General features: G+C 41.7%; 2 protein-coding genes across 3 annotated transcripts in view; both read left to right on the forward strand.

The window, feature by feature from the left end:
- ZC3HAV1 (zinc finger CCCH-type containing, antiviral 1) overlaps window positions 1-20,775 on the forward strand; it is a 55,019-nt gene extending 34,244 nt beyond the window's left edge. The window contains exons 7-13 of one of the 2 annotated variants that reach the window (XM_023530288.1): window positions 1,538-1,712; window positions 4,621-4,741; window positions 5,967-6,069; window positions 9,894-9,981; window positions 10,740-10,870; window positions 11,232-11,365; window positions 16,816-20,775. In XM_023530288.1, the coding sequence (XP_023386056.1) occupies window positions 1,538-1,712; window positions 4,621-4,741; window positions 5,967-6,069; window positions 9,894-9,981; window positions 10,740-10,870; window positions 11,232-11,365; window positions 16,816-17,078 (1,015 nt within the window). In that variant the 3' untranslated portion in view covers window positions 17,079-20,775. Of the gene's footprint in view, window positions 1-1,537; window positions 1,713-4,620; window positions 4,742-5,966; window positions 6,070-9,890; window positions 9,982-10,739; window positions 10,871-11,231; window positions 11,366-16,815 lie in introns of both variants that reach the window. The other variant, XM_011359496.2, reaches the window with a different exon arrangement.
- A 2,165-nt stretch (window positions 20,776-22,940) lies between these two features.
- Window positions 22,941-27,628, forward strand: ZC3HAV1L (zinc finger CCCH-type containing, antiviral 1 like). Its single transcript, XM_011359497.2, has 3 exons — window positions 22,941-23,823; window positions 24,767-24,902; window positions 26,617-27,628. Exons 1-3 carry the CDS (start codon window positions 23,297-23,299, stop codon window positions 26,926-26,928), a joined length of 975 nt encoding a protein of 324 aa, XP_011357799.1. The 5' UTR covers window positions 22,941-23,296; the 3' UTR covers window positions 26,929-27,628.
- The last annotated feature ends 6 nt before the right edge of the window (window positions 27,629-27,634 follow it).

The following is a 27,634-nucleotide window of genomic DNA, read 5'->3' on the forward strand; positions in this document are numbered from 1 at the left end:
GCTTAATTTCATAGTTTTAGAACATGATTTGAGTAATTGCATATAGTTCTGGTGCAGAATTTCGTTGTTTACTTTGGCATTTTATAAATAGCCTTTATGTTTGCTATTTCCTCTGTCCTGGAGATACCTCACGTTTTTGTTTCTGTCAGGACTGAAATGGGTGATACCATTCGTGACCATATTTATAAGATGCATCCTAGTTTTATAAAGAAATTCTTTGGGGCAGAAAAATTACATACATTTCATCATCTGCAAATTTAATGAATTTTTGTTGGAGATTCTGTTGCTGCGTTTTGCCACTAGAGGGTGGCATCAGCTATTTTCTTGTTTCTAGGTGATTTTTTTTTTTTACCCCCTCAGTAAATCTGAAGCAGGGTTTCTTTTCTTTTCTTTTTTAAGTTTATTGGGGTAAAATTGGTTAATACAATTATATAGTTTTCAGGAGTACACTATAATTTGACATCTGTATATTCTATTGTGTGATTATCACCCAGAGTCCAGTTTAGGGTTTCTTGACTAAAGCACTATTTTTTGGGCCAGATAATTATTTTGTGGGGGCAGGGGGTAGGTTAGTAGCATTCCTGGCCTTTATCCACTAGGTGTCAGTTGTGATAACCACAGTTCTCTTTAGACATTGCCAAATGTTCCCCCAGGGGACAAAATCATTCCTGGTTGGGATCAAGGGGGTACTTCTTAGAGCAATAATTCTCAAACTTTTTGGTTTCAAGACCCCTCTACAGTCTTAAAATATATTGACAATCTCAAAGAGCTTCTGTTTATGTAGATTATAGCTATCAATAAAAAAACAAACAGAAAAATTAAATATTGATTCATTTAAAAATAACAAACTCATTACATGTTAAAATAAAGGCATTTTACATAACTATACTTATATAATTGTATGCAGTAGTTATATGCATTTAACTATACTTGTATATATGTATAACAAAAATTAACTTTTCAAAAACAAAACAAAATTCATTGAAAAGAATGACATTGTTTTATACATTTGGAAATCTCTTTAACCTATTGTGAAATCACACATTATGTAGCTTCTGGAAAACTCCACGGGGCACCTGTGAGAGTATGCAACTGAAAAAAGGCAAATAATGTCTTAACATTATAAAAATAAATTTGACCTTGCTGCCTCCCTGGAAGAGTCTTGGATTACACTTTGATAACTATTTAAATAATATAATTGAAAAAACTGACCTACTGAGAGTTTCTGACTCACTTTCTAACATTGAGCCAATCAGTTGTTTTGTGGGCACAGTTTTATTTTGGGATATTTTTTGAGGAAAGAATACATTTTGGGACACCATTAAATATGTGGAGTAGACAAGTTACATTACCGCTCTGTATCTCAGTTTTTGGGTTTTTTTTTTTTATGCGTTAAGACCTGGAGCTGTATCAAGAAAATTTGAAGGTTCCTTTCAGCTCTAAAATTTTAATTCTTTGCTTCTGTTAGGAAAACCCAGATTGTAGGAAACAGAAGTCACTGAAGCATTTTGTTAACTTGAAACTTTTCCCCTCTCAGCATTTCTTTGGGAAATTATAGAATCGATTTCAAGAAAATGACTTGTAACTTTAATCCCATCCGACGTCTCTCCACGCCTTCATCTGTCCAGATTCCGAACGGTCTCACCTTCGCCACGAAATGGATTTGGTATTGGAAGAGTGAATCTGACACATGGGTCCAATATGGGAAGGAGGTGAGTTCCATCCCTTCTTGTGGAGGCACGTGTTTAAACTTGTCAATTCCAGAAGAAAACCATTACTAAAATTTTTGACGCCTGCATGATTACCCATGGAGAGTGGACGTGGTAGAGGAAGTGTTGCTTTTTTATGTTATCCACACTGTATTTGCATTTTTATTTTTAGCAAGCATTTAGTCTGATTGCATTCATCAACAAAAACATCTATTAGCTATTTTTAAGGAACTGCTTGAGACATGAGTCAGCTACATGTCCTTTTTTCCTCACTGTCAAGGACTGGCATGGAACCTTGAGCTGGCTTTCTATGTATTAGTAATAACTGTACAGAGACTACTGCTTCCAGCCAGAAAAGAAGGCAAGAGCGAAGAATCAGAGGGCTGATATAGATGGTCACTAGGATTCAGAATCTGGATTCGGATGGACTACAAAGACTGGATCTAGAAGAGTCTAGGCTTAGCCATACAGCAATATAGTAATGGGGAATAGAAGTTAGATAAGCCGAGCCTCTGTCTAGTGTCCCTTTCTCCTTTTGTTTCATCAGATTAGAGAGAGAGAGAGAGCAAACAAGCAAGAGCGAGCTTAAGTACGTTTCCAGGTTAGAACCTCCCTAGTAGGAACTGAGAGGCAATGAAAGCAGAGTGATGAGAAAGAGAAAGTAAAAGCAAGAGATTAAAACGAAACTCAAAGACAAAGAGGGACACGGAAATGTCAGCTTAAGGTTTGACATAGTTAGAAGTCAATGGGCCGTAAATTTGGCTCTGAGTTGCCTAGCTGCCAAAGCAAACAAAGAAACAAGCTGGTACGAGACGCCCTGGACCCTATGGAGAGAACGAACAGTTACTCAGGAAGAGCTATGCTTTTTTCTGTTGGGGCCAAAGGAAGACATCTGCTGTGGAGCCACATAGAGGGGACTGTGCATGCTGTGAGTGAGGCCCTCAGCGGGAGTCCTACAGGCACTGTGTACGTAGCACAGCGGTTTCCCAACTGCCCTGTGTTCAAACGGTCCTTCGCGGGACCGCAGTGAGCATGCTGGAGTAACAGGAGCCGCCCTGTGCACATAGGCCCGGGGCTCAGAGCCGGGCTCTTGGTCCCCTTCCCCTGCTCTCCTCTGTCCTGTGGTGGCCGCTGGAGCACCTTGGTGTGAAAACCTCCCCGATGTTGAGCTTTGTACAAGTTCTTTTTGTGTTCAGGCCAAGGATGGTGTCAAAGTGCAGGTTTTTGAAAGTGACTCTGTGAGACGCCTGTAGAGATAGAAATTATAAAGTCCAGTTAATTAAAATAAACCATGGACCTCAATGGTATTAAAGTCAAATGCTTGAAGTTTTCAATAAGATAAGAGAAAAAGGTTGGAAAATATTTACATTCTAGTGACATTAGGGTCCCAGAGACTAAGGAGAACTCTCTATGGGGGCATAGATGATATTTAAATTTACCCAAGTTCCGTTATTCCATAAAACATCAAGAAACTTCCTGATGAAACTTCTTTAATACAGGATTCTTCCTGGGAAATTTAGTCTGTATTAAATGCAGAGTTTTGGAATGTAACTTTCAACCTGTGAACATATAACATATATTCATTTAGTCTGTAGCACATATCTGTTATAAGAAGTGTTCTTGAAGATGTGACTAAATTCCTACTGTCTTATATTAATTAGAACCATTACTATATAAAATGAGTTGGTTCTTCTGTTATTAAAAAAAAAGAATGTGGCAACAGAAAGAAATCTAACTATAGGTAATGAACATACAATGCAAAAAATATATATGCCTTCCTGTTGAATCGTACAACTGAAACTTACTAGGTTTTGTTAACCAATGACACCATAATTTAAAAAATAAATAAATAAATATTTTTAAAAAGAAAGGAAGGAAAACAGGATCTATATTTGGTGTTTTTCTAGCTGGCTGTCCAATTAAAATAAAAATGGCTGTTCCAGGAGATTTGAATACAAACATAATGAGCAGCCTGGTTTCTATCATTCTTTCTTGTAACCGAATTTTAAATAAGAGTTGGGCAACTGAGGTTTCCAGGTTAGTTCCTGGCAGGAACTGGGAGAACAACCTTTTGCCAACAAAGGGTAGGTACGTATGCTTTGACAGTGAACTCTCTGGAAGGTAGACTTGATATCCTTTTATGTACATTCTGGTGCTTAACCGGGATTTGTACCCACAGAGATGGTAGACACGAAGAGGACGTGGTTTCAGGAGGAGCGATGATTGATAAGACAGGCAATTGGGCAGAGATGATGAAGGATGGAGTTATGGCAGGAGTGGCAGGTGGCAGAGCCTGGTAGGCACGAGGTGCACATCTAGACCCTCAGACATGTTTACCAGCAGGTAGCTAAGTTTAGTAGCCATGAAAGCTGGCATCGAGGAGTGGCAGGAGACCATGCATGGCCTGAGAGAATTACTCAGGGCAGGGGCAAGACATAGCTCTAAAAAGGCAATAATGTAGATACATTATTGTACAAAAAAGCCAAAACCTGGTTACTGAAACAGGCGTACATTTGAGTCTCCTGGAAGAATAACTAATTGAAGGGTCTACCATTCTTTCATTCACTCCTTGAGAACTGGAGTACAGTGTGAGGGCAGGGCCAGAGGAGGGTCCAGCGGAACCATACTCAGCCATGCAGATACTCAGACACCGACTCATTGGCCTTGTTCTGTCCAGTTTCTACAAGGTGGACTCTTTTCTCCTGGCAGGCAGTTGAGAAATATAGGACTTATAGACAAGACTGTAAACGGGCGTGGCATGGCCCCAATATGGAAGCCTTTATAACCTGGTTTGGGAGGCAAGAAGCATTCCTCTTTTAATCCCATGACTAATGTAAAATTATATAAGATACAGTGATAGAGATTTATTAAAAGCCTACCCTGAAATCTTTACTTTTCTTTTTTTAATTAGGTAGGCAATCAGCAAATTTCAAATATCGACTCTTCATACCTGGAGTCTTTCTTCCTGTTATATCCAAGGGGGATTGTGCCATTTCAGGCGGGTTCACGGAACTACGAGCTGAGTTTCCAAGGTAAGATTTTGCCTCTGGCAGTGGTGCCTGTCGTGGGATTCCGGCATGAGGTGGACAAGAGCAGAGCGATGTGCATGCTGCACCCAGGATCAGGGTTCTTTTTAATAAGACCGAAAATATAGGGTGTGGAAGCCAGTGGCTGTCAGAAGGCCTGTGAGCACCTCGCCTCTGACACACAGTGGCCGTGTAACTCTGTGAGGAGCCCCTGGCCTCTCCAGGCCTCAGTTCCCTCATCTGTACAATTTGTTTTATCTATTCTAGGACTTCATATAAATTAAATCTCTGTCACCTCCATACTCTGCATGTAGCTGATTTCTTTCACTCTGAATGTTTTTTTTAGATTTATCTATGTGGTTATATGTATTGTAGTTCTTCTCTTTTCATTGCTAAGTATATTGTAAGACTATTTGTCTGTCTGTCTGTCTGTCTGTCTGTCTATCTATCTATCTATCTATCTATCTATCTATCTATCTATCTATCTATCTATCTATCTATCTAATCTATCCATCCACTCACATACACACACCATGGTTTATTTATCCATTCACCTCTTGATGGATATTTGGATTGTTTTCACTTTTTGGTTATTATGATACTACCAGGAACATTTAACTGCAAGTCTTTGGATATAGGTTTTCATTTCTCTTGGCTAAAAAGCAAGGAGCGGGATTGCTGGATCGCACAGGCAGTGTATGTTTATAAGAAGCTGCCAAACTGTTTTCCAAAATGGCCGTGCCATTTTACCATCACACTAGCAATATCTGATGACTTCTTTTTCAAAGAGATCACTCTGTTTGCAGCTCGGACCTAGATCTACAACACGTCCGAATTGGAAATGGCATTTCACACTCGATGTAGAAACAAATCTTTAAAGTATATCTAACTCACGCCAACTCTTCATCATTGACGCCTGGTTTAGGGCAGCTTACATGGATGATGTGACTTGGTTACCCTAGCCTCTCCTCTTACCATCCACCTTTGATTTAAAGATTAGATTGATTGCCAAATGCTCATTTACCTCTTTGTTTTCTGGGTCTTATCAAAAGGGCAGTGACAGTTACAAGTTTTTATCATAAGCAGTTTCCATCCGAAATGATTTTCTCTATTCATACATGTACAGTTCAGACATGAATATTCGCTGTTACTAGCCTCTGAAAAATAACAATAAATCATTTTCCAGAATTAATTCTTAATTCTTGTTTGTTTTCTTTTTTTCTGTCTAAAGGGATGATTCAGACAAACGTAGCTTCCAAGACCCAAAAGGATGTCATCCGAAGGCCAGAATTTGTGTCTGCCCAGGATGTGGCACGGATGAAAAGTGGGCCAGAGTAAGTGTTCTGAGGCACTGCTTGCCGGCACGTTTGAGATGGTCACGCATTGATCTCACCGAGTCATTCTCGAATCCGCAGCCTGTTTTCTTGAAGTGTTCCTGTTGTGTTACATTGCAGTTTCCATTTGCGTTATCTATGGGCAAAGTGCTTGCTAAGCAGCAGAGTGTGATGGAAAGAGTACTAGAGCAGGAAATCTGTCATTCCCTGTAACTCATAGGGGACTTCCCGCAAGTCCCTTAGCTGCTCTCAGCCTCAGCTTCTTTGACTGCGATGACTATATGAATGGGGCGCATCTCGGAAGTGATCAAATGCTTCGGGTTTTGTTCTGCTGTGGGTTCTTCTGTGTAGCCTTTGTTTTGTTGAGGGAATTCGTAGAGGATGGGAGGCTGAGAAAGAAATGGGGACTGAGGGAAAGAGTTAAGGTAGCTGCCTGAGCAAGGGGATTTGGAGATACACTTGACAAAAAAGGAATTTTGAAAGAAATTTTGCTGTGTGGGATTCAGTGTAACACTCCTGTGTGTGCTCATAAAACTCAGTAAACTCAACATTGTTCATGATCATTTTTTGGAGTTGGATTTTTTTTTTCCTGGGTGATGTGCGATTATATAAAAGAGATTTCAAGACAGGTATAAATTCAAAGTGTTCTAATTAGCTTCTTTTGGTTGTAGGAATTAAGGTATTTAATGAAAAAAGGAAGTTACTAAAAGGATAAACATGGTGTAGTAAAGAAAACATTTCATGAGAATCCAAGGGTGGGAACTGAGCTATATCAAGGCCTCAGGAATGGGCACCTGTTCTTATTCTGCTTTGGAACCTGAGCAGCCTGGGGTCACAGGTCCTTGCTTGTGACGGGGTTAACAGCCCCAACTCTCGATCTACATTCCAAGGTTCAGATTCTGCCTGCTACTCATGAATTGTGTGGATTTGGGCAAGTGAATTACTCTGCATCCCCTCATCTATAAAATGGGCTTAGTGATAGCACATTTGTCAAGGTTGTTTGATGAATGCATTCCAGACACTCAGGACAGTGGCCGGCACATCAGACTGTTCAGTAAATGTTAGCTGCTTTTCTTCTTACTAGTTTTATTCCTCTGCTGTTAACAGACTCAATGACTGTATCTGTATCTATTTCTATATCTATATCTCCTAATACTTTTCTGTGGCTGTGGCTCAACAGTTTTTAACCTCAGAATTCCAATCTTCATATCTCTTCAGCTTCGCCTTCTGCCATTACTGCCTAGTTATCTCTGAATATCTTAATTCAAACTCCTAGACTTGGAAACAGATCGTCCTAGCCATCCAGAGCCCCTTCCAGCTCTTTCATATTCAAATTAATAAAGTAAAAATATTGCAGCGTGGGGAAGAGTAAAGTTTGTGCCCTCATTGGAGCTTACACTCTGATGGATGAGACAGGATGTCTCTCTAATGTCTTCAGTTAGTAAGAGGTGTTAGCAGGGCAGCAGGACAGGAAGCGGGTGCTCTTTTTATTCAGGTGACTAGTGAGGTCATTGTAGTTTAACGTCTTATTCTTTCAAGTGGTTCTGGCAGGATGTCTCAATAAAAAAAAATTTAAGCTGTATTTTCTTAAAGCAACCTGCAGTTTTGACTTTTCAACAATTCTTGCACTCCCATTTGGTCTCCACCAGTGAGACCATGCTTTGTTGCCTTTCAGGAACTGGCCAGACTCTTCCTTTTTAACTTCAAGCTGGATGATTCCTTCTGTGCACATATAATTCCAAGGGAAGAATTTGGTTTGTGACATTTCCAAATATTTCATGAAATCAGTCCATTGTCTGTCTCAATAATTTACATGCCATAGTTACCTCTTGCTTTTCCATTTGTTCTTCCTCTTCTCCGGAAACATCTTCCCCATCACTCATGTGAATCCAGCGTCTTTCGTGGCCCAGCTTGAATGCCACTTTCCCCATACAAACCATACTTGGGACTGTCCTCCAGTCTTCTCCTTTGCCCTCCAGTAACACTTCGTAAGTCCCTTATGGTACTGACCCATTCGACCTTGCGATGTAGTTTTCTGTGTAGCCATCTCCCCTAGCACAGCTCTCCCTACCTCTTCCCTTCTGTTCTGTTGTTATCAGCCCCCTAAAGCTCTTGAAATATTTTGCACAATGAATGGTACATAGTGATACTAAATGGACAGCTAAGAGAGTGAATGAATAAAATGAATTGAGAAAACCCTGTTAGTGGGAGGTCATGTAGAGAACCAGCTTTAATCCTGCTGTCACCAGCCCGGAGGAGACACATTTGCTTTAGGATAGAATAAGGGCTGTGAGTGCTCTCTCACACAGTCCAAAGAGAAATGCACTCTGTAGCACACTTTTTTGTCGATGGGCACCTTAAAACAATTTAATCTGCTCTCTACTAGACAAATTCAGTATGGAAATCTTGAATTTAAAATATAGACACGTTGGAGCCAATCTCTCACCCCAAAAGAAACTTCATTTTAGAAAAGGAGATCTTGAAAGAGTTTTTTCCTTAAAGCATTTTTTAAAAATTTAGTATTTCATTATGGAAAATTTCAAAGTTGGAGAAAATTGTACTATAAGTCCCTATGTATGTGTGTGTGGGGGGGGTCAAGGAATCAATATATTTTATCATTCTTATTTCATTTATCTCTGCCATCATCTCTACGTTTTTTATTTTGCTGTAATATTTTCATGTAAATCCCACACATCATATCATTTCACTGTAAATACTTAAAGTGTGTCTCTAATAGATAAGAAGTTTTAAAAAACAAAATACCATTAACCCACCTACCAAATTTGATAATTCCTTAATATCATTTAATACCCAGTTCATGTTCTATTTTTTCCCCATTGCCTCAAAAATAACTTTTTACAGTTGATTTATTTCAGTTTATATCAAAACAGGGTATGTATATTAAATTTGCTATATTTGTCTCTTTAGCCTCTTTTAATCTATTAGTTTCCCTGCCTTCACTTTTTTTTTTTTTTTTTAAAGAAATGAGGTCATTTGACCTATAAAATCTCCCCAATTCAAAATGTAGCAAGTTGTATCCTCACGGGGTCATTTGAGTGTAATTTTTGTGAATTGATTGTTAGATTTAGAGGGTTGATTAGATTTGGTTTCCATTTTTGATCGAGAATACTATATAAGTGGTGATTTGTACTTCCTGTCAAGTATTCTTAAGAGGTACACAGTGTCTCGCCATCCTGTTTTTAGTGATGAAGGCAGGAGAGTGGTCACTTTAGTCTGACCCCTCCATTATAACATTCCTCATCTGATATGTCACTTAATGGTTTTAGTAGCTATTGACAGTCCTTGTTCAGATCCATTATTAGGGGTTGCAAAATGTTGGTTTTCTAATTCTGTCAATTCTTCTGTAATTAATAGCTGTGATTGTCTATAAAGGAGAATTTTTCCTCATGTATAGTTACCCTGAAATACAGTTCCTAGGTAGCAGGATTCTTTCCCCTGTATCTCTGAGACTTAAAATGTTTATCATTTGACACGGTAGCTGTAAGACACACTGAATTCTAACACGTTAAGACCCTTGAAGGCTGAGCAGGAATATCGAAAAAGAATCAATGCTTTTACATTTTAAATGAATGGGAAAATAACATTTAATTAATTTACCAAAATATGAATAATTTCTGCATTTTAAAAAAGCATGATTACTGGTACATCTATATCAGAAATATGCAGGAATGTAGTCCAAAGAAAAGTACAAAGGAAAAATTCTCTGAGAAACCTTTGCTTAGTGCCCGGAAGTTAAGGACAGAAGCGACTTGGGCTCATAGGATGGGGAGCCAAGTGAATTCTTGCTCTTTCGTTTGTAGCAGTCAGCCGGCGCAGACCCAGCTGGAGACTTTGACCTCAGCATTCCTTCCTCAGGTGGACTTTTCCTTCCCGTCCTCGAACAGATATCAGGTACTTGGTTTTAACTTTTTGGCGGGTGAATTATTTAAAGGTGGGGAAAAGTGCTTTGCTACAGATGAGTGTGTGAGTGAAAGAATGAATGAATCGCTTCTGTAAAACTCTTGGATCGTGATTCAAAGGTGGACATCTGAATGGCGATTATGTCACTGTCCCAGCGGAGGACTGGCCCCCCGCAGGGCATCCTGTTGTCTCCAGAGTCCAGCCACACAGGATCTCAGTGGGACAGACTCTCAGGACAACCCCGTGAGATAGATACTAGTCTCTTCCTTTACCGATGAGAAAACTAGAACGCAGAGAGTAAAAGTGACTTGTCCACGGGTTGGAGTTAAAAAGCTGGGAGTCGCACAGACTGTGCCTCACCTCCTCACCTAGCCTGGTTGGGGCAAGACTTTCTGTATTGTTTAGCCTCCACATTATGCTCCATTTTGGGGTGCAGGCTGTTTGCTTGGGCTCCATGGGCGCCGCCACTGCCTCTGCCCCTGCACTGGCTTTGGGCAAGGAACTCGCCAGGTGACTGAACTAAATCAGACACCTCAGGGGCCTCCCTTTGCTGTTAGCCATAAGTCACCCTCAACAGATGGGCCCAGTGCCAGCTAGTTCACTACTAGTATGAACTGCCACATGGGGAAACCTAACCCAGCTTATCCCACCTGTTTTCTGAGGCCTGGCAAGGATACCCCATGACATGTGGACATATTGTGCTTTAAATGTTTCCTGTTTCACGTTTTCATATTTAAAAATTTTTTTAGTTGTTAGAGCTCAATAACCAGCATCCGGAATATGTCAGAATAAGCGAATATTTTAAAGTAAGCATGAAAAATGTCAAGATTGAAAAGATAAAGAAGATCAAGAACACACAGCTCTGGGATGCTTTCGAAAGGTTGGTGGCCACATGATCACGTTTCTTTATAGAAAGTTTGAAAAGATGGGTTCAGATCTGTCCTTTAAGACTTACATTCACTGATGTCTTTTACTGGTCAGCAGTTTCTTCAGTCTCTAGTTTTCTTTGTGTAAACTTGAGCTTCTCTCGTTCAGCTTTAGTTTTACAATTCAGTGATTACATGTGTCCGTCATTTAAGTTTTCATGATATTTTATAGCTGTTACCTTAATGTTAGTAGCTCCCTTCTGAACTCTGCTGAAATAATATATTTAGACAATTAGACTGTAGTTAGGATTACTGTCATTAACTAGAGTGGGAGAGAAATGTTCTCAGTATTAAGTTTTACATTTCCTGTATTAGGAAAAAAATGAAGATGAAGAAGAAGAACGAACAAATGCTATTTTATGCAACATGCCGTGCCAATGTGGATTTTATCTGTGCGAATAATTTTGACTGGGCCTCACATGGAACTGTTGAAACCAAATACGGAAAAGGTTTGTGCTGGAATAGAGCAGCCTAGCTAGTAGAGTCATAACTCGGCTCTATACATGCTTCTCATATGAGGTATATGTAATTATTTTGTATTAACCAGAATATTCAGGCTTTCACAGTGATGGAGAGAAAATAAGCTCCCCTTAACCTTAAGTGCCCAAATTCAAGTGATAAATTGACTTGGGACTTGATTGCTACACCTTAGCCTGGCTTTTGTCTTCTGTGATTTTTTGGTGGGGTGGGAGAGGGGGAAAGACCAAAGAGTCTCATACATGGTTGCAAACTATTACACCTGTTGGCTGCATTGTCTGCCATTACTACTCAGTTCTGGCTATGGCTCTTCCTGACCACATCCATCCCTACAAAGCCCCTGGGAATAGTCTTCTATTGCCACTCATGGATTCTCATTAGAGGTAGGAGAAGAGGCCTTTCCCCATCTCAGAGTCTCTCTTATGTCAGAACTGAAATATCTATCTTAGAAAATGGAAATACAGTATAAATGTGTTCCCAGTTTGGGCCATAACTGGCTCTGATAGCGACATACATGGATGCTTAGTCTTTCTCCTCTTTTATAAACAGAAGGGTACTGAAGCCCTCTGAAATATATTTTGCTGATTTGGTAGTGTTACTCACTTGCTATTATTTTTCCTTTAATTTGGCAAATGAGGGAGAGTCGTTGACAGCCAAGAAGACACCCTCGTGCAGCAAGGATGTAGCCTGCAGTTCTCACTGATAGGCAAGGTGTTTCTCCAGGAACTTTGCCCTTTTTCCCCATGCCGCCCTCCCTTGTGAAGGTCAGGGAGTGATCCTTCTACTTGGCCTGTCTCTTGTTACACAGAATTAGGAGGGGTTTTTGTTTTGTTTGTGTTTATTTTTAATGTCAGTGTTCTGTTCCCATCACCCATGATGCTATTATTCCTGGCTAGATAGGCTGGTGCGAACCACCGGGCCTACAATCTTAAAAGGTCAGGCAGTTATCCTATAAGAGGCCAAGCGGTAGATCTCAGAGATGCTGCTACCTGCTGAGGGAAAGCAAAGCCCCCGTGGTGCGCGTGTGAGACCACTCTGCGAGGCTGTTATCTGTGTGATTTTCTAGAGACTGCCTTCAAGGGGTATCGAGTGAATAAGACATGCCTGGAAAGATAGAAGGGCTCTGGGCTACAGCTTGATAAACAGGAGATAAAAAGTGGGTATCTACTGGGAGATGGAGGATAATCATGGACAGCGTGTTAGTGAGAGAGGTCCTAAGAGCTGTCCTTGGGCCAGAACTGATCAGTCTGGATGGAGGACAAGAACCACAGCAGTTAGGGAAAAGCCACTCAGCTCTAAAGAGGAGACTATAAAAACTGAAATTTGGATAAAAAGTAGAAGAAGGTGACATTTGGAAAAGAAGCACGTATTTGGGCGGTAGCTAAGCAAAGGACCCGTCCTGGCACAAACTGGACTTGAGAGGCTAGACGGGAGGCGCATAAGGCCAGGAGCGTGTTTCAGATGTGAGGTCCTGCAAGGCTTCACGACGTCTATAAAACCACCCAAGATTCTGCAGCCCAGGTGCATCAAGATGCTAAATGGTTAGAAAGAAAGAAACGAAAATGTTATTTTTAAAGATAATATGGGTGTCTAGATAGAAGAAAGCAAAAGAAGCTACAGAGAATTGGAATGTTGGTGCTCCACACAGGAGGTGAGACGCATGCTTCCCTCTGCCGCCGGACCGCTCTGGCACCCCTTCACTTCCAGTCCAGGCCCGGGGTGGCGGGGCCTGAGGCCCCTGAGTGACCAAGTCAGAGCTAACTGGACCCTTTTTGACTGTCAGCCTACAGAGGGTTCCTTCCCTGGTCTTATTCATAGTTTTTTTTTTCCTCCTAGCTAAAGCCTTTTATTTTTGGCAATGCATTTCTAGATCCTATTTTGGTCATCAAAAGCTGGCCAAGATTCTTCCTTTCTCCTTATGAATTTCTTCTAATGATTCTGATTCTCTCTAAGGCAAATCATGTGTCTGGCTAAATAAAAGATGGTTATTTATAAAAAAAAAAAAAAATTGCGAAAAAAACCACAATGCTTTTGACAGTATTATCGCATTACATCAATTATATCGTGTGAATCGAAAAACAAATAAAGTAGATTAAAGAAAATCAGCATATTGTGAAGTCTAAGTGTGACCTGTGGAACAAACAAAAGCTAGCTAGGCCAAAAAAAAAAAAAAAAAGTGGGAAAAGAGCGTTTATGGAGACAAGAGATTGGCAAAGGCCTGGGAGGCTGTAGCTAGAGCAGCACATTGAAGGTGTGGTGGGAATGACACAGACGAGGCCGGAGCTGTAGGCTGGCGTCAGATCCTGATAGGCTTCACAAGCCATGCTAAGGGGATGGAGTTTTTTCCCGAGGGCAACGGTAAACCATCAATGGCTTTAGGAAGGAATGACGTGATGAGGATGGATGAGACCAAGACCAAGAAAGAAGGTGGAGAGAACATTTGGAGGTTGTTTGAAGAGTCCAGGCCAGAAATGAGGGTGGCTTAGAACCAGGTAGTGGCAGAGGGATGAAGAGGATGTTGGGGTTCAGGGGATCTAGTCCCTGTATTTGCAGCAAAATGGAGTTCAGGTCTTAGGAAAATGGGCCATAAGGTTGGATCATTTAAGCAAATGTAGATTCCAGATTATGCAAACACGATTTAAAAACAACTGATACGTCATTTTGAAAGTCAGTCATTTAGGGTAATGGTTACTCTTTTCTGAATGGAGAGTGTAGGACTATAATACCTGCATAAAGAATCATTTCTCATCGACTCAACAAGTCTTCCATTTGGTTATCACTGATAAACAAAAATAATTGAAGAATCAAATCAGCACTCAGCCTTTCTTACAAAATAGGAAAAAAAATAATTGAACAAGTGTAAAAGTAACTGAGTGCCATTAAAATGTATGTACGGCTATCTCTGAATGTTGAAAAATAAGTTTTAAGACTTCATCAAACAATTAAAATGCACATCGAAGAAAAATATGAATGGAATTCCTGCCTATTGATGTAATCCCATTTGCTTTAAGTCAAATCTCCTTTTACCTGTAACTCTGTACTGTTTATTTTACACCTTTTACATGCATAACTGGAAATGTTAGCTTTCTGGAACGTAACTCAGAATCCGAAGGAATGAACAACTGTGTTATGGTAGGCAGAGTCGTTGTCACCAGATTCCTGTACTGAAGATCATGACTGTTTATCCTTGGAAGTGCCTCAGAATCCACTTAGCCTTATTTCAGAAAGTGATATTTTTTTTCCCTCAGCCCAGCAAGTATGCAGCGTGGGAGTAAGGTGCTAGATGCAGGCAGCAAGAAGAAAGTGAACAGCTTTTAAGTAGGAAATGAGGAAAAATGATCCGCAAGACACAAACACAGCTTAATGTTTTTTTTTTTTTCTCATGCCGTGGCCATTAGTGTAGGGGTGACAGTTCTACCCACCTTTAGTAGCTCCAGAGAGCAGTCCTGTGTTGTAACACCATGTGTCAGAATTCCTATCTACCTCTCACGCATCAGTAAAAGAAAGGGTAAAATGAGTTTGTTCTATTCTTTTTATATCAGAAAAACGTATATGCTATAAATTTCTTTCCGAAATAGCTTAAATTGATTAGGAGTTCTGGAAATTGAGGTAAGAGGAATAGTTCTTGGCAGACACTTAAGAAATGAGGTGTGACCGATGCAGAGAGATGGTAGTGTGATCCAGAATACGTAGTGGTTATCTGTCACAGTGAGAAATGATACAGAGAACGCACAGCCTCTGCCCCCATCTGCTCACGGAGGCTATAGCACAGCAGTGCAGGATGCAGCTGTAACTGTCGAGCCATTAACACTGAGGAGCGGGGATGGAGCGTCGTGGGCAGTGACCGAGGTGGAGTGAGTGGTGGCCAAATAGAAATGTGGCGGGTTGATGATTTTTGTTTGTGTCACAGTCATTTTCCAGGCTTGTTTCGGTTACACATCAGTAAGAGAAAGACATACGATACAATAGGAACAAAAAAGATGAAAAAGCAGTTCAGAGAAAAAGCATATGAAATGTGCCAATAAGCATATGAAAAGATGCTCAATGTCATTAGTATTCAGGGAAATATATTTTAAAATCAGATTTTTTTTTTTGACCAGTATATTGACAACAATTAAAAGGATAGATAATATCCAGTGTTGGTAGGGATGTGGAGAAACAGGACTTTCTTCGTTGTCGGTGTTGAAATTTTTATATCGCCTTTGGAGGGCAATTTTCAATATCTGTCAAAATTGTCCCTTGATTCAGCCATTATAGTTTTGCAGTCTGTTCTACAGAACCACTTATATGGGTTCTCAAACATAATTTACTAGGATGTTTTAGAAGTTTTTGGTAAGAGCAAAAGTGAAATCAACTTATGGTTTTCATCGATACAGGAATAGTTAAATTATGATACATCCATTTGATGGAATCCTAGACAGCCATTAAAAAGAATGATGGGGGTTAGATGAACTGACATAGCAAGATTTCTAGGACTAAAGTGGAAAAAAAATTGCAGAACAGTTCGTATAGTATGACCTATTTATGAATAATTAAATGAAAACAAAACCATTTCAGAGTATATGTGCAATATGTATGTAAATGCAAAGAAACAGGTGTGAGAGAATTCTCACCAAGCTGTTATCTGCGTTTGGGTGGGCGAGTAGGACTGGGAATGGTATACAGGTGGACTTTCATTTTTTATTCTAAATGTAGTTGAACAAACAAAATAAATGAAAAAGTATTAATCCTTTGTTACAATAAATACAACATTCATCTTTTATGTTAATTTTTGTATAGAAAATCAGAATTTGCAATGTATACTCATTTCCTTTAAAAGGGCAGGGAAAAAGCTGGCAATGATAAAAATAGGACATTTTAATTTGCCAGGAAATCGTTGATCTGCTGAGTGTGGAAACATCGGTGATTATCAGAGGTTATTCTAGAGTTGAAAAGGCTGAATCAACTGCTTTGACAAGCTTTCCCAGGGCCAATTGCTTGCTCAGGCTACACCTCTCCCTTTCCCATTTTCCAGGACCTTCCCATCAACAGTAGATGACCTTTGTCCTTTACAATATTTGATGACCTCTGCTGGAATATTTTTGGTTCATCAGTCACAATTCAACTCATCTTGCGTGAACTGCATGGACTGGGCCACTGTGATATCGCCACTTTGGCCATTGATCCCAGTGGCTCTCACCATCGCCGTGAGCTCTGCACAGCAGCAGATGTTTGTTATTTCACTAGGGCCATACACTGTACTCAAGTTGACTTGTATAACAAACATTTTCTTAAGTACAAGGGAAAGTTTATAAGTATCAGTAAGGTATTGTTGGCATACGCTTAGTCAATGCCTATCCTCTGAATATTTGTAAACAACCTTACAAACTGCATACCTTCTTTTATAATTGTTAACCTTTTTTTTTTTTCTGATTATTTATAGGAAATTACTTCTCAAAAGATGCCATCTACTTTCACAAAAATTGCCAGTATGATCCCAAAAACATCGTTATGTTCGTAGCCCGAGTCCTGGTTGGAGATTTTATTGAAGGGAAAATGAGTTACACGAGCCCTCCTCCATTGTATGACAGCTGCGTGGATACAAGGTTTAATCCCTCGGTTTTTGTCATCTTTCAGAAAGATCAGATTTACCCAGAATACGTGATTGAATATACCGAAGCAGACAAAGCCTGCGTGATCAGTTAGAAAGGATGAACATAGCATCACAGAGGATGAATAACCGTTTCGTGCACCCATCGAACCAGATCGCCCCGGATATTATGCTATTTTATATTTTCTTGCCTGGCTATCAGATGCCTTAGATTGATGGTTCCCAAACTTTGCTGCACGTTTGGATCATCTAGAAACTTAAACAAATCCCGATGTTCAGAATGCACCCCATTCCAACTAGATCACACTGTTTCTGGGTGAGACTCAGGTGTGAAGATTCAAACGTGTCATAAAGTTTGAGAACCACTGTCTTAATATAAAGACTGATTTCTAAAACTTCTGTGATTGCAGCAACCTTTTCCTCCCAACTACTCTTTTAGTTTACTGTATGGCATGGTTTTGTTTTTGTTAAATTGAAAAACAAATTAATTTGGGAAATCGGAGAGAAATCTGAAAATGCCCATTGAAATAAGGATATGAGACAGTACAGCCTTGGATAGAAGATTGTGAAAAGTTGGCGGAGGGTGTTTTGGAATATGTGGTAGGGGGCGGAATATTAAAGGTAATTTAAATGCTATTACAGACATAACTGCAGGACTGTGCCTTTGTGGTGACACTGATTTGAGGCACACATTTCATTATTTCTACGTTTATTTAGGGGACTCTATCCAGGTTGACTCTGGAATTCAATTTAAAGAGCTGACAGGTGTGGCTCAGAGAGAAGCAACCAGCTGGAGTTAATGGCCCATTTGGCCAATTTAAGTAATTATGGTAAGGTAGACATTTATATTCTAATCAATATGATTCCAGAGCAGACTTTTTTCAGGTTAGACCTTTATGAAATACCTCTATTTTGGGAGTACCGAGTTAGAATAAACAGAGTCACACAAGCATGATCGATAAATCTGAGTGCTACTGTAGTTGTTGGCTGTGACCGATGAGGCTCACCTAGGAATGAGAAACAGGGCCATCCTATGGGAGGACGGGCCCCCTAAGGAGGCAAGGTTTGTTTCCTGGTGAGCACAGAATCAGAACAAAGAGAACAGGGCCTCAAACAGGCCTTGCACCTGCAAGAGGCCTCTTTTTCTAAATATAAGAAATTGTATGGAATTGTAGTATAATCAATTTTTAAAGCAGTTGAGGTGTCTGGACCAAGAGTTCCTTCCTTATTCTGAATCACGGTTTTCTTTTCAATTTTCCTTTTTCAACATTCCATACCAATTGCCAAAATCTCCTGTTATAGTTCCTTCTAGCAGATCTGTTACAAAAATTAATTATCATTAGAGATTTTACGTTTTATATTTTCAATCAGTGCAAAAGCTTGCTACAACTCCTTGGTTTAAAGGGCTCCACCAGTAACAAATAAATATACAGAGCTTTTTTAGCGTAGGGTTATTTTCTGGGAGGCTTGCCACAAATAGTTACTCTCATTCACTTATTTTTTTTTCTCGATAGCTTCCGTTTTGGAGTTTTCCTTTCCTGATCTTGACCCTCACGTTGCAGAGACGCAATTTATCCAACTCTTTCCGACTGCCTATTAGATATCTCTAAGTGGATATTTCACAGGCATTTCTACTTCAGCATTTCCAAAACGGAATTCTCGATCTGCATCCCCTAAGCGAGCCAGTTCCTTCCCAGTGTTCTTTATATAAGGATGTGGAATCTCCGTCCACACATCTGTCCAAGCAGCATTCCAGAAGCCATCCTTGACTCCTTCCTCTCCCTCCCCCTGTGCATGTTCCCAGATCTAGTTTTTCCTCTTAACTATCTCTGTTTCCCCTTCTAAGTTGTTCTTTACTTAGCAGACAGGATGGTCACATTTTTAAATTTTGTATTTAGTCATAATCTTTCAAAACACAAATATCATCATGCTTTAGAATGAAGTTCAAAATCATCATCGTAGCCCCACGTGACCACTCCCTTCCCTGCCTGCCTGCTATTATTTGTTTTCTTCCACACAAACCACTCTGGCTTTCTTTCAGTCCTTTCATACCCTTAGCTCAGTGGTTCTCAACTAGCACTCCTGCCTTTTTTTTTTTTTTTTTTAACCACAAATACTTTATAACATCCGCTTTATGATCTTCAAGCTGCCATTCAGTGGTTATATACTCTAGCTACACACAATTTTAGAAAAAAATAAAAAATTAGATAAAATTAATATTAACATAAGAGGGAAATAAAAGTTCTATAACTTGGACACGACTATACTAAAAGACCTAATTAAGTAGGCAGCTGTATATACCTACTTACAATGAGTGAATTTGAACTTAAAAGAAGGTAGGACATCAGAAGCTGCTTTGTACAGAGAAGTATGAGGAAATGAAACAGCAGGGATATGAGTGGACATTAGAATAAAAACTAGTGATACAGTAACTTATTTGCATATAATACTTATTTCTATAAGGACGAAATAGCCTTAACTGAAATAAAGATACTATGCAAGAAAATCTACAGGTTGTCGAAATGGAGAAAATGAGGAAATATATTTTGCAGACGAGCTGTAGGTCATACACGAATGTCTAGTGAGACATTCAAAATTCGTATAGGGTGCGGAATAATGCCTTGCTGTGAGGAACTGTCCAAAGTATTGCCAGACGTTCAGCATACTTGGCTCTCACATACTAAATGCCAGTAGCACCCTCCCCGCCCCCCAATCATGGTGACAGCCACAAACCCAATTAGCTCTAGTCATCTTTTTCAGAGCAGATGTTTTGTGACATCCTCTTTGCTGTCCTGAGATGATTCATAGATATTACAGTCTACTTACACACATGCATTTCTTAAAAAATCATCCTACTGCCCTATATTGTAATGAAGAAACAGAAGGAAAGAAATTTGTAGTAAAAATAAACTGAATTTCAATATGTAAATGCTCAGGCATGAATACGCTATACGACATCATGACATAAATATTTACTCCTACTTATAGTGGATAGGTGTGGATTTAAGAGTCGACAGAGGCTACTTCCTGTAAAAGAAGTACAGGGAAATGAAAGATAGGAATGAAGACCACTGTTAGGGTAAGTCATAACAGACCATATACCTTATCTGTATATGGTAAGGGGAAGAGCGAAATTACCTTACTTTACATAAGGACAATAGGACAAGACAAATTACAGGTTGTCTAAGAGGGAAAAAAAACATTATATTCTCTCAGTCAAGCTATAGGTCCTACATAGATGTCCAGCAGGACATTAGAAAGTCGTATAGGTACAGAATAATTCTTCGTTGTGTGGGGCTAACCCGTACACTGCAGGACCTCTGTTAGCCTTGGCTGCATCCACTCGGTGCCAGTCATAGTCTCCAATTATTATGAAACCAACAACCAACCAATTTCCAAAATGCCACAGTGAGAACCACTGACCAGTTAATATCTAGCATCTTGAGATTAGCTTGTTACCTCCACAAGGAGTCCTATAGGTCAGATTGGATGCTCGCCTCCCAAATTCCCGGTTTTTAAAATGTTTCGTGCCTTGCAGTGTTCATTTTTAGCATCTATCCAACTTGACGTTGTCTGCTTTCTGCGTTAGAATGTAAGCTCCTTGAAGGCCGAGGTAACCTGTCTTGTTCATTGTGCTACACCTGATACCTAGCTGAATGCTTGATATGTTGGTAACATTGGATAAATTTTGTTGAATAAAGTAAGCTCAGCTATTTATATTTTGGTAGTTGTATTTCTTGTTCTTCTTCAAGCTCAATTTGAGACTATCTAATAAAAAGAAATCAATATTAATTTTGCTTTGCTGCCTTTATTTGCTTTATTTATAGGTATCTCTGAAAAGATAATCAACCTCAGGCACCAGTTTATTCAGTGGAGGACAGAGGATATGTTTTGTCCCTTCCAGCTTTATCATTCCAGGACTCAGTGACCAAGGAGTCTTGAGCACACTGCCCAGGGAAGGCAGGGTGGTGGGATGGAGAAGCCCACAGTAGGTTGGCACATCTTTTTTCTAGGGACATAGAGAAGGAGAGGCTGAAATCTGCTAACACTTTTCTTTCTCTGGTCCCTGGGGTGGGACCAGTGCCAGGCTAAGGCACAAAAGTTAAAACTGTAAATGATTATTAGAATTGTCCTATCAGTTACTCCTTTAAAAGTCCTTCTCTGCTCATTCTTTCTTAATCGCAAGGCTTTGGATGGAGAGAGAAAGGAGGAAAATCCCTGCATGGCAGCCTAGATATGATTAAAGTGAAGGCAAAATTGCCATTCGATTTGGATCTCAGTGTAAATAAAACTGCATAGCCAATCCCATTGCTGTCAAAGCACCCACATTTAGATACATGAAAATGCCACCAAACTCAGCACAAGCAGATGTTTTGAGTTTTTCCAATTAGTTTTTTGTTCTATTTTTTGATTCACTTTGTCATAGCAAGTTCTCAAGTTTTCAGAAATGTTTAATGTTGCTATTCCCCAAGGTTCTATCCTCCCACCTCTGCTTTTCATTTTTGCTGAGTGATCTTATCAACTCTCACAGTTTCAATTACCTACTACTTCGATGTCACTCAAATCTGTATTCCCCTCCATCTTTCTTAAGCTCTTGACTTGTACGTATAATATAACTGTCTACTGAGCATCTTATTTTGGATTTTCCATTGCAAACAATACAATAAAAATCGAGATTACAATCCCTCAAATCCTGTTTCTCTTCCATGATTCCTTATTTTGCTTTTTAAGAAATCCATTCTTATTGCCATCGGGGGTCTTTCTAAAACGCCTATCCTACAGTACTGCCAGGTACTGTTTTAAGTTTGAGGATACAGTGATGTATGAGACAAATGAGATTCCTGGTTTCCTGCCCTTGAATTCTACAAATGTATAAATAAATAAGAAGAAACATTATTACTGATAAAGTTCCATGCAGAGACTGGGGAGCTACTTCAGATTGGGAGGTCAGGAAAGGCCTTGCGGAAGAGAGGACGTTTAAGCTCAGAGTCGAAAGACAAAACGGAGACCTCTGGATCAGGAGAAAAGCATTCTAGGCAGGGGATCATGTCATTCCCTCTCTGAAATCCCTTAAGTGGCTTCCCAAAGTCTTCAGTACATAAGTCCAAACTTCTTAGCACAGCAGAGGTCTTCCAGCATCTGGCCAATTGCCTACCTCTCGCTTCTTCGCATGACATTAACTCTCTCCATCCTCACCACCACCCTGTAAGATAGCAACTAGGCTGGCCGAGTTCCGGGAGTGTGTCTTTTTCATTTTTGTACTGTCGCTGCTTAGCAGTTGGCTCAATAAATGTTCATGAAATGAGCATAATATTGAGTAAAAAGACTAGCTGCTTAATAAATGTACAGTCTAGACCTGTGCCGTCCAACAGAAATATAGAGTAAGCCACAAGTGTAACTCACAATTTTCTTATAGCTACATTAGAGAAGTAAAAGAAGCAGATGCAACTGTAATAACATTTTATTTAAATATTATCAATTTAACATGATTAACATGAAGTTATTAATGAGATATTTTGCATTCTTTTCATTCTAAATCTTCAAAATCCACTGTTTCACACACATTTCAACTTTGACCGGTCATATTTCGAGTGACCAACAGCCACTGCTAGTGACTACCTCCTTAGAGACCTTCCCCTACCATCTAAGGCCACCCAGGCCTGCATCTTCTACCATATGACCAAAAAAAAAAAAAAAAAAAAAAAATCAGATGTTCTAACTTAAAATTACAGCGAGCAGGAGAGTGAGAGAAAGAGACAGAACAGTTAGCCTGTTGATAACTGTGGACGGGCTCTGACAAAAGACTCTCCAGGTGGCTACTTCCAGGCGACTAACTAGCCAGTCCCCTCAGAACCCCAGGACACTCGGATTATTTGCACATGAACTTTTCCGTCTGCTGCCCACAGCCAATCACAGGAGGGGACACTTTTTCCTTGCAACTAGCCCCCCACCTCGCCTTCTCCCATCCCCTTTGTCTACAGCTAATGTAAATCCTTTCAGACTGGCTTACATCTTTCCCCTCCCTACTTGATGTATAAAAACGCTTGCAAAACTCCAGGACGATGGCCATGTCCGTTTTACCTAGCCATCCTGCTAGTGGGTTAGATTCCACGTCCCAAGACCGCTCTCCCTCTTCCTTTTCCTGTTTCTTTATGCTAGCAAAGGGCCTAATTAACCCTTTGTTTTAACAAGGCTTACAGCCTGGAAGTTAACATTTTTTTTGTTCAATTCACGACCTAGTTCATGTTCTCCGCAGCCCTTAACAGCTCCTCAAAGTCTCTCATTTGCTGGCGTGTTGTGACTCCCCTACTGCATGAGCCCCTCAGGCCGGCGCCTGGCACGGAGTAAGCGCTGCCTCGGCCCCCGCCCGCCCTTCCCAGGCCGTCCGGGATCCCGGTTGGAAATCGTGGACGTGACTGGGAGGAGTCGGCCCGCCTCGGATTTCAGAGCTGCTGGCGCAGGGAGTCGGGCCGCGACCATGGCGGAGCCCACGGTGTGCTCCTTCCTCACCAAGGTGCTGTGCGCCCACGGCGGCCGCATGCTCCTGCAGGACCTGCGCGCCCACGTGGAGCTCTCGGAGGCCCGGCTCCGCGCCGTGCTGCGCCAGGCCGGGCCCGACCGCTTCCTGCTGCAGGAGGTGGGGGTGCAGGACGGCCTCTGGGGCGCCGAGGCCGAGGCGGCGGCGGGCGCGGGCGCGGGCGGCCCCTCGGCCTGGCGGGTGGTGGCCGTGTCCTCCGCGCGCCTCTGCGCCCGCTACCAGCGCGGCGAGTGCCAGGCCTGCGACCATCTGCACATCTGCCGCCGCCACATGCTGGGCAAGTGTCCGAACCGCGACTGCTGGTGAGGCGGCGGGGGCGCCGGTCGGCGGGGGGACCGGGCGGCGGGGGGACCGGGCGGCCGCTCAGGCTTCGGCGCCATCGCCGCGCGCGCGCCGCGGGCCTGACGCGTCCTCTGGAAGCGGGGGACCCCCAAAGAGATGAAAACAGAGGGGGTCGTTCGCCAGGGGGCCGGCGCCCCCTCGGAGAGGGCGGAAGGGAAGCCTCGGGACGGGGCGCCGCGGGGTGCTTCGGGGAGGCCTCCCCGCGCTCGCTGCCCGCTCCTGCGCAGAGTGAGGCGGAAGGTCGCCAAACTGCAGCCCCCGGCCTCCGGACCCTCCACGGGGGACAGACACGGCCGGGACAAATCGGGATGGGGACTTTGGGGTTCCTTTGGGGGGCATTCGCGGATCCTGTCACCATCCATGCACCGTTTACGCAGAGAATGCCTCTTCCCACGCAAAGATGCACAGCAGGCAGTCTGTGCCCTCTGGGTTTAGAAAGCCCGACCCAGTCTGATTGATGGGGGACGATTTGGGAGAGGGCGTCTGAAGCTGCCTCCTGACCGCAGCCTTCCTTGGTTTACACAGGCTCCCCAAACGCGGGTGGGGACACACTTCCTTTTAAACGATGGTAGACTGTGGGGGGCGCGCAGCTATTAGGTGTGGAGAAGCCAAGTGCAGTCACCTCCAGACCAGGTGGGCACGCTCTGACAAGGCAGGGGACTGCGGGAGGGGGGTACCCTTGATTTTAAATTATCTTCATTTAAAATGAAAACGACCCTGGGAGGGGAGTCGCTTCAACTCAGCTTTCTTATTATCAGAGCTTATGAGGCTGTAGTATCTAATGAGTGAGTTCATGGCAAATTGTTGAAGTTCACAGGCAAGTTCAAAGCCGCCCTAGGCAAGGACTTTGACAGACTGGCCCCTTCTTCGTCTGAGCCTCTGATGTAGGACTTTGTGTTCCAGGTCTACCTGTACCCTTTCCCACGATATCCACACACCTGTCAACATGCAAGTCCTGAAAAACCAAGGGCTTTTTGGCCTCAATGAGGCCCAGCTTCGGATTCTGCTCTTACAGAACGACCCCTGCCTTTTACCAGAGGTAAGTCACCAAGACGTCACCCTCACATTGTCTGCCTGGTGAAAGAAATCACCAAGAGGAGAACATCAAGTCTGCTTACATGAGACAGCCCGAGGTGTATTGGGGCTGGGGTGGGGAAGAGAGTTATGGTACGGTGCTGAGCTTTTCTGGAAATCTCTGCTTTTACTGGACTTTGTTTGATACACAGGGAGAGATGGACCTGTGTGGGATAGAAATAATAATAATGACTACTGTTTTTCTGAGTGCTAACTGCATACTTAGCAATTTATATACATTAGCTTATTAATAACCTGCCGCCGTTTTACAGGTGAGGAAACTGAGTCAGATTAAAAACTTGCCCAAGGTCACATAGTAAATGGCATATTTGAATTTAGGTCTGACTGTGAAGCCTGTGTTTTGTAAATTGCCTCTTTATTTTTTCGCCTATTTTTCTGGTGAGGCATTTGTCTTTTCTTGTTCATTTATAAGATGTCTTTAATGATACAGATTCCTTTTTTGGTCACCTTTGTTACAAGTATTCCCCCCCCATTTACTTTTTTGGGGGCTTTAGATATTAAATTTAATTGCCACTATAATGGCAAAATTAGTATGTTTGTATCTGTTTAGCTAGACACAAAGAATTTTTAAAAATAAAATAGTTGGAATTCCAAAAGAATATTTTACGAGAGGCCACCAGTTAAAAGTAGAGTCTGCTAATCTGGCACAATGATTCTATCACAGACACCCCCAAGCGTAGTTCATGGGTAGCTCATGACTGTGGTCCCATCCAAACTCCAAGGTATTGCAGATTCTAGAAGAGGAGGAAGTCATACAGCTGGAGGTACGAGCTGGAGCCTCTGGGTACAGACTCGTCAAGGCAGAGTTTGTACCCAGAAGGCAGTACTGAAGTCGGCCTTAGGAGTCAAGATACTTCTCCTTGGCATCCATCTCCTTTCTCATTTTTTCAAGTTTTGAAGCCAGGTTTGGTATGTCATGAGCCAGATACGTTCCAACCATGTTGCCAGGAGGTGCACAGTGTCTAGTCATCTTTTTGTGTGTGTGAGATGAAGATCAGTTAGTGGTGTCCGGATTGACAGCCTGACTCATCATTATGAAGTTCCCCATCAGGCGGTTCTTGCTGCCTGGGGCAAACCCAGTTTACATTAGTCGTCCCAATGTAATTATTAATAGTGCTCCCTAAAAAATGCCCTTGTCAGGATGAAGAATTATCTGTTCACACTACCTGTCTAGGCGGGATCCCTGGAGGCAGAGCCTGATGTGAGGACATAGGTACATGTGATTTCTCGGAGGGCTCCTTGCGAAAACTCCGTAAGGTATCAGAGACGGAAGCAGGTTACAAGGAAGGAAAAGCTACAAGCAGGGCAAAGTCTAGCCTTGACTTCATTCGTGGTGGGGCTCTCGAGCAGAAGTTATACTGAAGAATTGGTCTAGCCTGAGGCAAGGGGTCAGCCTTTAGTACCTGCATGGGATTCACTCATTGGCTGCAGCCTTTGGGAGAGGAGGACAGGTCCACTGATGGCCAAAGTCAGGGGCAACTGTGTGTTAGTGACAGCTGAGGTAGATCTGGGTGGGGGTACTGTAACACTACCCATCCGCCCAATGATTTTAAAAGCCGCTGGTGACCAGAAGTTGCCATTTAGAGAAGCTGTCAGTTTATTGGCTGAAAAGATACAGTGAAAACCGGTGTTTTCAGCGTTGCCTCATTTCTCCACAGGTCTGCTTACTCTACAACAAAGGCGAAGCGCTGTATGGTTATTGCAACCTCAAGGACAAGTGCAACAAGTTTCACGTGTGCAAGTCCTTTGTCAGGGGAGAGTGCAGGCTTCAGAGATGCAAACGGTCCCATCAGCTCATTCACGAGACATCCCTGAAGCTGCTGCAGGACCAAGGACTGAATATCCCCAGTGTCGTTAATTTTCAGATAATCTCTGCCTACAGGCACACGAAGCTGCACAAGATGCTTGAAAATAAAGGTGAGACTATCAGGGATAGACAAAGCACTATCAACATGGCAGTTTTGACCTGAAAGTGAGTCAAAGGAGAAAACACTTTTGAGTGTGTTAAGTGCTTTGTCCTTGGGGAAACTTAGGACAGTCAAACATTTTATGATACAGAACTGTGATTCTAACCAAAGGATGGGGGAATGGAGTTTATTTTCAACACTGCCAGCTGACAGCACCTGCCCAGGTGTTTGAAAAGCCCAAGAGAAGCTCCTTGGTAATTTGGGGGTCAGGAAGTAGGTAGACCAATCTTAACAGCTTCATTAGGAAAAACCAGTGAGGGTAAGGATAATATAGGGATGGCTTTCTTTTATTAAATTGAATTAAAGTTTTTTTTCATTTTTAATTGTTAGGAAATTACAGAAAAATTTGAATAGGAGACAGCAGAAATAAAAATTACATATGATTCTACTCTAATCCATAGTAATTGTTACCATTTAATTGCAGGCCCTTCAGTTTTGTTACCATAGAAATACCTGTCCAGTTGTCATCAAAGTATGTGTTAGTTTAGTATCTTAAATTTTCTCTTTATACAACATCATAACTATCTTCCCATATCGCTGCATAGTCTGTCACTTTTTAAGGTCTGTAAAGGGTGGTTTGGTATTCTTTTCATTATAGTGCATCTAAGTTACTTATTCTACTAGATTTGCCTGTAGCCGAAAATCAGTTTCGGTGGGTGGCGGGTTCAGGAAACCAAATCACCACCGTCGGGGTCTCTAAGCTTTTACT

The sequence above is a fragment of the Pteropus vampyrus genome, unplaced genomic scaffold (genome assembly GCF_000151845.1).
Source record: "Pteropus vampyrus isolate Shadow unplaced genomic scaffold, Pvam_2.0 Scaffold48, whole genome shotgun sequence".
Taxonomy (NCBI): domain Eukaryota; kingdom Metazoa; phylum Chordata; class Mammalia; order Chiroptera; family Pteropodidae; genus Pteropus; species Pteropus vampyrus.

Bases quoted from the DNA above. Each gene is read 5' to 3' on its own strand.
- ZC3HAV1L (XM_011359497.2), top strand. From the start codon at position 23,297: ATGAGCCCCTCAGGCCGGCGCCTGGCACGGAGTAAGCGCTGCCTCGGC. The intron at 23,824-24,766 runs GTGAGGCGGCGG...TTTGTGTTCCAG, and splicing joins TGTCCGAACCGCGACTGCTG to GTCTACCTGTACCCTTTCCC. The intron at 24,903-26,616 runs GTAAGTCACCAA...ATTTCTCCACAG, and splicing joins ACCCCTGCCTTTTACCAGAG to GTCTGCTTACTCTACAACAA.